This window comes from Bombus pascuorum, chromosome 9, assembly GCF_905332965.1.
Source record: "Bombus pascuorum chromosome 9, iyBomPasc1.1, whole genome shotgun sequence".
NCBI classification, from domain to species: Eukaryota; Metazoa; Arthropoda; class Insecta; order Hymenoptera; family Apidae; genus Bombus; species Bombus pascuorum.
In genome coordinates this window covers 16,991,652-17,003,701 of record NC_083496.1, presented here as the reverse complement: position 1 = coordinate 17,003,701, position 12,050 = coordinate 16,991,652, and the positions used below count along the sequence as shown (strand labels likewise).

The 12,050-nt window shown below is 38.1% G+C and overlaps 1 protein-coding gene across 1 annotated transcript in view; it reads right to left on the bottom strand.

Annotated features, from left to right (window-relative positions):
• LOC132911012 (protein madd-4-like) overlaps positions 1-12,050 on the bottom strand; it is a 104,703-nt gene that overhangs the window by 27,422 nt on the left and 65,231 nt on the right. Inside the window, exons 5-6 of the mRNA XM_060967298.1 lie at positions 2,843-2,984; positions 1,499-1,631 (exon numbers count right to left, since the gene is read on the bottom strand). Of these exons, the coding sequence (XP_060823281.1) occupies positions 1,499-1,631; positions 2,843-2,984 (275 nt within the window). The remainder of the gene's footprint in view (positions 1-1,498; positions 1,632-2,842; positions 2,985-12,050) is intronic.

Sequence of the window (12,050 nt, the reverse complement as noted above, 5' to 3'; positions counted from 1 at the left end):
CACGGCTACCATATCCATTTCTGCGCGTTGGTTGCTCGGTGCACGCGTTGCACACCTACAGAACCACCACCGATACGGCTTGTCTAACAATAATCGGGACTGCTTGCTTGCTTTGTCCGCGGCTACGGCGAGGAAATTGGTCAGAGAGGAAGATTGGCCGGCGTTAATCCCAAAAGTGGGAGTTCCGATTTCACGAATAGCACGTGGAAAATACGAGAATTTCGAGCAGCTGCGCGAACGTGCTCCCCGAGTCAAACATTCCCTGGTCTGCTCGTAAAACCGAAACGCTCGATCTCGAACCCCGGGGTCCCGCCGATTAGAAAAGCTTTAATGAAGTTTCTGATCCTAGGTTTGAGTCCAACGTACAGGTTACTTGGACGCGCAGCGTTTCGAAAAATCGCGAATCTCTATATTTCATCTGTTGGACGTAAGATTTCAGCAATGTATGATATATTAAATCCATCACAAAACGCAATATACATAGATAGCGGCAAATGGAAGTATTGGTACGGCTTGGATTTTCATATAAAATTCTTTGTAAACCTGTAAAAAATATGATTCTCTATTGAATTTTTTTGTAGAACATAACTATCGGCTTTACAGTTTAAATATACCAAATATGAACCATGAATTTTTAAAATAGTCGTAAAGTATTGGCACACTTAACATTTTCCAATATAAATTTATTATAAAATTTCATTTTATTTAAAGCTTCATTTTAGAGTTCTAATAGAGATAAGAAAAATATATATAAAGCAGACTCGATTTTAAAACGCTCCTTGTTTCCACCGAAAAAAAAAACCGAAAAAGATCACATAGAAAATTGAATTTATTATTACGTTTTACAAAGTAGTAATTTACTATATGTGATAATATTCGTCTGATGCATTTTTTCTCAAAGTTTTCACACGTAAATCGTAAAAAGCGACGTGAATTTGAACAATATCGCAGGCTTCGATATTGCTCTATTTTCTGTTTTCGTTGTAACCTTTTAACAAATCTTCAAACACTTTATGTTCATATAACATCTTTTTCGTATTCCCATAGAACATTCGGGTAAAGTTTGGAAAAACCTGGAACGTCTTATATTACAAATTCTGCGTCCTAAATCCTATATTCCACAGAAAATGAACGGAAAAAGTTGAGTGACCAACGTCTCAAATACCTCAGCCCATCTAAAGCCATTGATTTCTGGAATAGAAATATCAGATCGAGTTTCTTTTCTCGGCGACATTGGTAGAAGAGAAATGAATAGAAATCTAGATGTGGAGGATTGACATCGCCCTCGATGGAACTGGTTTTTCTACCGCGAGCGTCGTACAAGCACTCCATCCATGACTCGTGGAAAAATCCGCGAACAATCTGTCAAATACTCTTTGTACTTGTCCGCGTATGCGCATTTGAAGCCACACGCTTCGCCTCGATACGAAAATCCGCGGCAGCGGTTTAACGTTCTTTGACACGGACACGTACACCAGACGTCAGGAAAGGTACTCACTTTGCGGTGCAGGGGTGCGTGTTGCACGGCATCAGGGTCTTCTCTGGCTTGTTGTCCGGATCGCAATAGCTGTCGTCTACCACGTTTTCGTCCGGACCGATCGTCTTGCACACCGCCATTGCGATCTTGAAACCTGACGGAAAACGGAAATCGTATTTCAACTTGCGACTGAAGGATGATAACTTGCAGAAGGAACGTTTTTTGAAAATATCGTGATCTTATCTGCTTCGTGATAGTCTTTTTCGCAGTTATCTTGGGAAATAAAAGTGGAGTAAGAATGTTGAGCAGCAATGGAAAGGCTGAGAATTATAGCGATGTACGCTGGTTCACGAAAATATTTATTTGAACATTGATATCATTGATAACTTCCACGTTCTATAAAATATTTTGAAATTTATTTATTAACACTATAATGAGACACGACTGTCACGATCATATTGATAAAATTTGTGACGAATCAGAACATAGAAATTACAAGATATTCATCGCAAACGATATATTTAGTAAAAAGTTAGCATACAACGTGAATAACCATTGTAAATGTATAATATATATATCATTAAACATTAATATTTTTGGCCTACTGGGTAATTAATTATTTAAATACTTTAGAGATTCCTGCAGACGAGGATAGCTTAGAGGATTGCGTTTGTATGTTTCAGTTTTTCTTGTTCTTCCATGAATTTTTTCGTTCGCGAGATGGAACGTTTAAAATGATCATTTTAAATTACATCGACGGTACCGTTTTCGTAAAGTGGAAAATAGTATAAAGATTTAAAGAGGATTGCACTACGTTTCTGAAATAGAGATTTATCGTTCGTGGCAAGATTTTGCTCTGCATTCGACTAAATTTGGTCTCGTATATTTTCATAAAGAGACTTTTCAAGCGTCCATGAAAGATGAGGCTTCATCGAACGGGTATCGTTTCGATGATCTTTGTTCTACAAGTTTAACTATTTCAGAATATTCTACATAACATAGACAGCGCATACATGGTTGAAAATAGTTTCCTACGACAAGTATTTAAACATTTTCGCCAGCTATTGTACATTTCGTCCCTTCTTTGACGAAACAACGAGGAAGAAAATTTTTCGAGTGTCCAACTTCGAGTGTCAAGGAGGACAGCAATCTGAATGCAAAGCGTAACGTTATGATAGCAAGGAGAAATCAACCGGTCTAAGTAGCCGTTATTAATTTCGGCAAAAGTGCCGAGGAACGTTCGACGATTCGCGGGCTCAAAGTTCATTAGAATTCATTGCTCCCAGCGTCGATGTAAATGGACTACCTCCCGGTGAACTAATTGTAAGTGCTTCAACCGAATGAACTTCGTAACCAACCACTCACCTCCGCCGCATGATTTCGAGCAGGCGGATATCGATTCCAAACTCCACGAGTATCGCGATTGGCAGCTCGACCCGTTTCCGCCGCACACGCCGCACGGGTCCGTGTTCTTGTTGCTGCCGACTCGCAGGTCGCAGCCGACTTTCTGAAACAGAGAACACCCCGCCTTCGTTAATAGAACTGTTCGTCGTTCTTTTACCAAATGTTTCTCTTTCGATTAGCGTTTAGAAAGTTGCTTAATGTTATTCGTGCTGTGTGCAATTGACTGAAAATATTAATTTATAGGTTTATACTGTTGATAAAATCATGTTATCATAGACCTTTCTCTAGATTATTGTGCTTCTTATCGTCTTTATTGAATCTGTTAATATTATTGGCGATGATGTTCTTTCTTATATTTTTATGCGGGGTTAATAAATAATAAAGGTTAATAAAGAAATTACTCCGTCTAATGATGAAGTTAGCGTTAATAAAATATTGTAACAGTGTTTATAGAGTATAAGAAACACACCCATATAACGCGCGAGATAAATTTGGCAGAGTTTTTTCATCTTTTCTGGCAATGCAATACTTGTTTCTTGTTTATAGGAGCTAATAATCATAAGTAAATTGCAAATATTTAAACTTATCAAAACATAGAGAATATGCAAAAATATATAAAGCGTTCAAGGTAAAGTAGTTGTTAGAAGATTTAGTACGTGTTTTCAGTTTTTTACTTATGTTCATAAAAATATAAATTTCCAAAAATATCCGCGGTCTAGATATAAAAAAATATAAAGATCTATTTCTTCTACATGAACTAATATAATTCACGTCGTTCATGTAACACTTTCTGTAACATGAAACGTACATCTCGCGTTATATGATCAAGCTCCACAATATTTTCTTTTAATTATTTTCCGATAAATATTATGCAAATAAATGAATAAATCTGAACGTGGATAAATTTCGTCTGCATTTAGATTTCGGGATTTAACGTGTAATCAAGTGGGTAACGACAAATAGACAGTAAATCAGTACTTGAACTCTAAGGGTTCGTGCTAAGTCCCCGTTTTATACCAAGTAGAAGCATTGGTCCTGGAGGGCGCATAATCTAAAGACGATCCCGCGCTATGTCACGCACCCCTGGGAGCAACTTCGATTTGCAATAAACTAGAACTTTAACTCAGTCTCCTGATACCAGGTTGGTTGTAACGCGAAACAAATTTCGACTCGGTGATCCATAACGTGTTTTGATCCAGAATTCTTCCTTTCCCCTCGAAAGAGGAAATAAGACACGTATACGTCGCTCAACGATGTATACCTCCTATCCTGTCAAACATAAATAGAAGGCAGAACGGAACGATAAAAGGTGTCATGGAACTCGAGTATCAAGCGCTAAACCGTAAAAGATTAATCAATGAAACGAAAAGAAGGGCGGTGGATGTCACTCTGCATAATCTGAATATGGTTGCCTGGTGCACAGTTCGAACGTACAGTACAAATGCAGTAGCACCTTTCAGGAAGAGGGAAGGAGGAAGAGGAAAGAAGCAAGAGGGAAGAAGCAAGAGGTAAGAAGCAAGATGCAAGAAGCAAGAGGGAACAAGCAAGAGGGAAGAAGCAAGAGGGAACAAGCAAGAGGGAACAAGCAAGAGGGAACAAGCAAGAGGGAAGAAGCAAGGAGAAGAAGGAAAAGAAGAAGAAAAAGAAGAAGAAAGAAAAAAGAAGATGCGAACGAGAGAAGCTGACATCGATTCGTGACCTGGCTCGGACGGCAAACTGATTTGTCATTCAGGCGGCATGGTGGTTTGCTCCGAGGTCGGGAAGTACATTATTCATCCCTTATCCGGGCGAGAAGAGCGAACCAAACTGGTGGCAAAGATGTCAGGTGAAAGAGAGTCGAGACGAGGAAGGATATATGTAAATGGAATAGTGCGTAAAAAGGAGAGGCACGAGCCTAACGAGATCCTAAGAACGATCAACTGCCACGGTGAGATGGGACGATCAAAGATTTTGTCAAGCCATATCAAAACATTTTCTTCGACCGTTTGTCTTCTTGTTGTATCGATCGAATTCTAAATAGTAACATACAGATACCCATATATTACTATTGAGGATAATTAGTGGATCGTTTTCTGTGTTATTCCAATTTTCACGTTTTCTCCATGTGTTTGTGTATTTCTTCTTAACGATCGTCTAATATTGGCTAATATCCAATCGCAACAGCGATGCGGTAGAATTTTTCAAAAAATTCTGTCAATCCGCTGTCTTACTTAAGCGAGAGCTCGTGCAACGTTGCTCGCGTCTTTTCATCGGGAGCACGTTCGCCGTTCGCCAGCATTTAGAAACAGCATTTCCACTTCAGCGGGAATTCTTCGACAGTTGGAAGGCGCCATTCCGTTCGCGAAATTCGCGTAGAAAGTAACTTTGGTGAATCATGTTTCTCGACGGGGAAAAAACGATAAAAGGGAGAAGAGAGCAAAGTGAAACAAGGAAGGAAAACAAAATTTAAAGGAGAGAAATAAGGAAAGAAACGAATAAAAGAGTAAAGGGGAGAACTTAAAGTCAGTGGAATTTATTCGCTCGCGCGAACTACGATTTAACGGAGCCACTGAATAGCATTACAACTTCTGTTTAAAAAAAGTGAAAGAAGAAAAAACATCGAACAGTCTCGAGAAATCGAATAGACCGCGTTCGCGATACCGCTAGGACGAATTGAGATTTAATTTTACACGAGGTCGGATTCGTTCCGCGACCTTTCTTCGCTCTATGCACCGATGCACCGATGCACATGTGCATCCATTATATACTTGTATAGGAGGTCAGCCTCGAGTACACCACTGGGAGTTCGAATAGAGTTTAAATTTGGGATACGCGATTTTAGCAACACGTCGAAACAACGTTCCTCGTTTTTTCCCTCTATTTTTGTTCCCTTTATTTTTCCCATTCTGACGGTTTGGCTGTTAACCCCGCTTACGAAATAGGATCTCGGGACTCGTTATTCAAAGAGCGGTTTTTTAATCGAGCGAACGCATGCCACAATACCAAGACTTGTAATTTTCTCTTTTTCTAACGGAAGCTTCAAATGGAAGCAAGTATCGCATACTTGTTATCATTTTAATGAAAAGATTTCAACGTATGCCACTTTCATATTGGACGCAGCATATCTGAGAGGTGGAAAAATTTCGTGCAACTGTTTATTACGCGTGTTAAAAACGCGTGTATCGCCAATTATGACACTTACTCGCACTACTTGCTAATTTGCTACACATTCATTAATACTTCATTAGCATTCGGGAAGGTGTTAATATGATTTCTGAAGTGGCGCGAAGAAGAGAAAAGCTAGATAAAGACAAAGTTAGTAAATTGAAAATGACTCTTATTTCGAAACCCATTTTCAGTGTTTAAAAGATTCATAGAGATTCCCTTTTAGTTGCTGAATTTCAAACGATGTACGACGATTTTTAAACCCTGTCAGCGACAAATGTGAAAGGGACAGGTCACATGCGGACACGTGCCATATTCACATATACTTGTGCGCCCGTGAGCACGCCACTGTGTCCACAGTACACGGGCGCGCGCGCGCAAACAGAACGGAAGAGACACACAATACGGGCGCTCAGGATTAGGTTTACTTTGCTCGAGAAGTGGAAACCTGCAGCGGAGCCCCGTAATTGAAGGATAGGACCATCGAAGCAACCGGTTATTTCTCTAGGTAAACAAGCCAAGAGAAACGGCCAGCCAGTCGCGTCGGGTGTGCGAAATGAAATATCGTGGAACTTAACGGCGCCCCGACGATCTTCATCTCCCCCTTTCTTTTTCTCTCGTAGTGCTGACTATACTCGCTCGATCCGTGCAAATAATACCTTTAAATCCAGTAAATATCTCGCCAATGGCCGTTTATGAGCTGCGAGAATATGAGTACTCATTTCGAAACACTAGTGGATTCTTTGCGTTCCATGGACCAACTTGCGAATAAATTAACTGTAATGGTGCTTCTTTTGATGGAATTCGTTTGATAAACGTTAGTAAAGAAAAAACAGGCGATTATCTTCCGGCATCGTTATAGACTTTAATATACGTTACTAATATTCGGTAAAAGTAATCGAACATTTTGGTCGAATTATGGTAAAAGGATATGAAATTTTGCAAAGGATATAAATTAATGATAAATTAATAATTAGAGGAAATATTTACTACTTATGAAACTATCATACTGTAAATCTAAAATATCTACTAAGAAACGTGGCAATAATATATTTGACTAATTACTACACATACATTTAATGTCTAAGTATCACTGGTATAGAAGGCGTTCATTAATTTGAGTTATTATTAAAAAAAATTGATCGATTTGAAGATAAAGAATAAAGTTATAACCGCGAGTTTTATTACTGCATATCGTTGTTTAAAAATCAAAAGGTTTAATCGAATCATAATATACCGTCTCATACGTTAGTTATGATGACTGTAAAGAATAAAATCATCATTCTATAATTGAACAAGCATATTGTCAAAAATAAGCAAATATCTAGAGATACTTTTGAAAGGCGATATAGATTGTTTAATATTTACCTATTACTCTTATAAAACAAAATAAAATCGCTCACAATTCTTCTTTTACCCTATCGTTAGATAACAAGATCCTGGTCGAAAGGTAAATCGACGATTTCCGCGACTTTCCGTCTCTCGGCTATTTCGTTACGTAAATTTGACTGGCGTTCAATTATTCAAACCGGCTTTCAAGGTTCCATTCGGCAGTCGGTACACCATCCACCGGAGTTAGCCCATTACGCTCAATACACCCTTTTCCCCGCCGCGAGTTTCCACCCTCATCGCTCCACTATCCCATCCAACCCCATCCCAGACCTTCTTTTCTCTACACTCGTTTCTGCCTTTTAACATAGTTTCCCGGAGAATGGGATTTTCCGGCTGCAGACGGACTCGATCACTTTGTCCGCCTTATTCTAGCCGGTTTCACTGAAACGATGGAATTTATCGCGGAACCACTGAACCGCTTATATATCGCTAATTTCTCCGTGTACCTTTCTCCGTGTACCTAGAACAAAACAGAACGGGTACGAAGAGCTTTGTACTGCGCTCGAATAATCTTTCTTAAATGTCTTAAAACGAAATTTAACCAAAAGAAACTTTACTTTCGATAGATATTCTTCCTTTTTTTTAATAAAATTATCGAATTTTATTACAATTTGATCGAGCAAACCCTATAAGCGCTAATCAGATAAAAACTATCGGAGAGTAGATGAAGAAACTAGGCAAGTAGAGACGATTCGAGAGTAAGTCTAAGAGGGTGTCAAGAAATAATTAACGGGATTTCATAGCGACGACAGTGGCGACAAAGTTGGAAGGACAATATCTAATCAGCAGACGGGTCCACGTAATTAAGCACTAACCGAGCTCCTGTAAACGCAAATCCTAGTTTTGCATTATTAAAGTGGCGGCCAGTTCCCTTCTCTCGCGTTGGACACGCTCGATAAGTGCGCGACGCTTTTGTCCTATCACGACTCATTAGAGTTTCTCTTCTATCCACGGAAATTCCTCCAATTGTTTCGTCTCGCGTGTTTCTCCACGTCTACGCTTGGATAACTTGTAACGCAAATCGTCCGTTATATTATCGTACTCGTGTTCGTGCATCTTTATTTGCACGTCCTAAATACACACACATTTTATTGGTTTTGGTGCGTAATAGTTCATCATATACGTCTATTCTATATCGTATCCTCCATTTTTATTAATATTGGAAGTATGTCTTAATACTACACGATTATAATATTATAGAAAACAACTAACGCTAACAGACAACTAACATTAAAGACAATTTCAATATAACATCACTAGTTTTTTTTTTTTTTTTTCAATTTCAACTTCCTCAACTTAATCTTCAACTTCTTGATATGATATTTGATGATATACTTATATGGACATCTTAATCTAATTGAATCAAAATAGTAGGAATGTTCTACTTTTGGTATATACGTGGTGAATACACTCAATTATATGTGTATTAAATACAAAGAAACAAAGAAAAAATACAAAAGAACAAAGGATGATACTACTCATCGAATGCTATAAGAAAATGTAGAGATCGATAAAAGATGTTTCAGTGGCATGAAGCCACGTTTAATCTCCTTTTTGTTGAATACGTTACGTTTAAAAAATTCTTATTGAAAATTTTCGGCTTTTTAATCAACGAAAGTTCTTCAAGAAAGAATTTCGTAACACGGCGATATCTTTAGACGAAGCAGGTCGATGGTGTTTAATTTGCTAGATGAAACGATAAACAACATCAATATTAGTGTACGTCACCTGGTGTTAGCGTTCTCAGACTTAAGACAGGCAGCGACTACTTAAGGGGTTAATCGACGAAAGTAGCCCTCTCTCGACGTGGCTTGCCTCTCGGTACACAAAGTCGTCAACGGTGTAAAGTAAGATCGAATTAACTTAATGGACGAGAAGTGCGGGCATCTCGACGCACCCATGGTAAATATTGGTCGAAGACGGGCGGACAACGACGCCTCGTTAGCTCGCATTTCCCTCCGCCGAGGAAAAACGTGGTTGTGTACAATTACAAGGATTTAAAACCAAAAGTTATAAACATGTTTCGTACGAGCCGAGTACGGAGGAAAATACAGCAAAGAAGAGAGGGAGGGAGGGAGAGAGGGAGAGAGGGAGAGAGAGAGAGAGAGATTTAGGCGAATAAAGGGCACACTGTATGCTCTACCTAAGTAAATTTCTCCGGTCACGAGTTTCCGCCGGAACTTTCTTCTTCCTTGCCAAGTTTCGACAAGGGATGCAGCAATTGCGACTTAATTCTTAACCGACGTTTTCAGCGTAATCTCGAGCCAAGGGCCGGGACTACGATCGCATATTTAAAAGTCTGATCTCTTCCTTTAATTAATTATGCGTTAGTCGGCTCGCTTCTGAAATTTCTAGGCTGCGAATATAAATTAGGAAGTGGAAATCATTTTGAAACGAAAGACGAGACGCGGATGAACGGACAGATAATGGTTGTTTGGTCGAATAAAAGCGACTATTTTTCTACTTTCTTTGGTGAAAATGTGGAGCTCGTTAAAAAATGCAAATATCTATTTAAATATGGAAATAATTCAAAAATGGCGTATGTGTTTTTTGCTTTACATCGTATTACAACCGGAATTTGGATCGTTCGTTTTTTGATAAATGTACCTCGATCTTTCGTTCTCTTTGTTGTATCGCGTTTCCAAAGTGCTTCAGAAAATGTACGGTTTCGTGGAACGAAATCTAAAATCTCTCTGTACGAATTTCAAAGACATCCGTATCTCGCGTATAAACGAAGTCAGCTTTGAACGTAATAAGTATTGTTTGTCCGCGCATTCACCTGCGTGCACACGAGTATTTTAAACGCATATTAATGGCATGATAAAACTTGCAAATGAAACCTTCAAAATTTTATCGAGTTTCGCTACGAGCGTATGCAACATTAAACGGCCAGTAAAAACGCCTTTTTTCTCTGTGTACTAGCCGTTTCCGAGGAAAAGATCGGTATTTTATTTATAAGTGCTATCGGTGTCACGATTCGTTGCGGTATTTTGAAAATTATCCCGCTGAAATTCCCTTGGAAATTGAATTGGTTATTCATCGAATCGGTCGATGCATATTGTAGACCGCGACTTTATATGTCTGACCAGTGATAAGCCTATATCACTGATCTCCATTTACGTCTATTTTTGAGGACTGACCAATGATAAAATCAACTGATTTCCATTAATAAATTATGTACACAATACGCTGTTTGTTAAATCAATCGTTGTTATTATATGTGTATATATCATTAATATATTATTAATTGAGTCACATATAGAAAATATATGTCGGGGCTACCATTATTTCCTTATCGATTAATTTAATTTGTGTAGGATTAAACATAGAATAAGCCAGCATGTAGACAGAGTTTTAAGAGGTGAAACCATTTTTAATGTTACTCTATATACACTAATTATCAATGCCGGAGGAATCTTTAATTAACAATAGCATTATTCATTGGCTACACTGAATATCCATGAGTAAATAAGCTGTTTCAATATGTATACAAATGCATCGTATTTATGTTAAATATTGATATAGCATTCGCTAATGTTCCGCATAGCCTAAATAATATTCGAAGCGAGAACGTCATTGGTATCGTGAGATTATTGTAACGAAATATGATAAACAAACCCACGTTACCGATTGTTTAATTCCCAAAACGCGTATACAGAGGTATTTTCATCGAACGAACGTAATGCTTAAAAAGTCAGCCACGTTATTGACGCAATATAAACGTATCCGGACGAGTCCGTGATTATTTTCAGCGTAGTTCATCTGTTACGAAATTACACGACACGGGAGGATAATTTGTTTGCAATAAATTTAATAAAATGTAATAAGCGTGCCGGAGTTGTCCATTATTGTTAATTAATTTAAAGATTGTAACGCGCGTTAATTTAGTAACAAAACGAAGTTTTCATTTGGTCCGAACGAATTGCGTCAAATATTGACAGAGAATAAAACGATCGATAACAGAAATTTCTAGTGTGCACGTCATTCGGATGGTTTGCGTTTATCGCGTCTTCGAACGAATCTCAATGATCTTAGACACCCTCTTGCACATTTCCATCGATATCGTTAACTGAACTTTATGAGTCACAAATTGCTAACGCTATACCAATTTTCTAAATTATAAGCTATTTAATTGTTTTGTTCTATGTAAAAAAAGAAAAGAAGAAAAAAGAACATAAAAAGAGACATAAAGAAGACAAACGGAGTAATGGAAATTTATAACGTTATTTTAATAAATTATAAATTACGATCTTCATCTTGTCTAAATTAATAATGATGCTGCGCGATTGATATTCATTCGCGGTCGATGCTACGAATTGCACAGTACAAAAGTGCATACTTTTATCGTGCAAGATTATTTCTAAACTAATTCTGAGAATAATTTATATACTGCAATTTAACCACAGGCATTTCTACAAGCAGTAGAACAACTCACCCGGTAACTTTCTTCTTAAATATTCATCGCAAGATTATTCTGAATTATTTACATAGACTTATTTTGACAAACCGAGTAAACCAATTAATTTCGTGAATTTCCCAAGTTGGCGTCAAAATGTTGATTGTTTTCTTGCTTCTTTTTTACGCTGCCGTTTCCGCCGTTCCTCGACCCTTCTTCCAGATATTTTTCAATTAA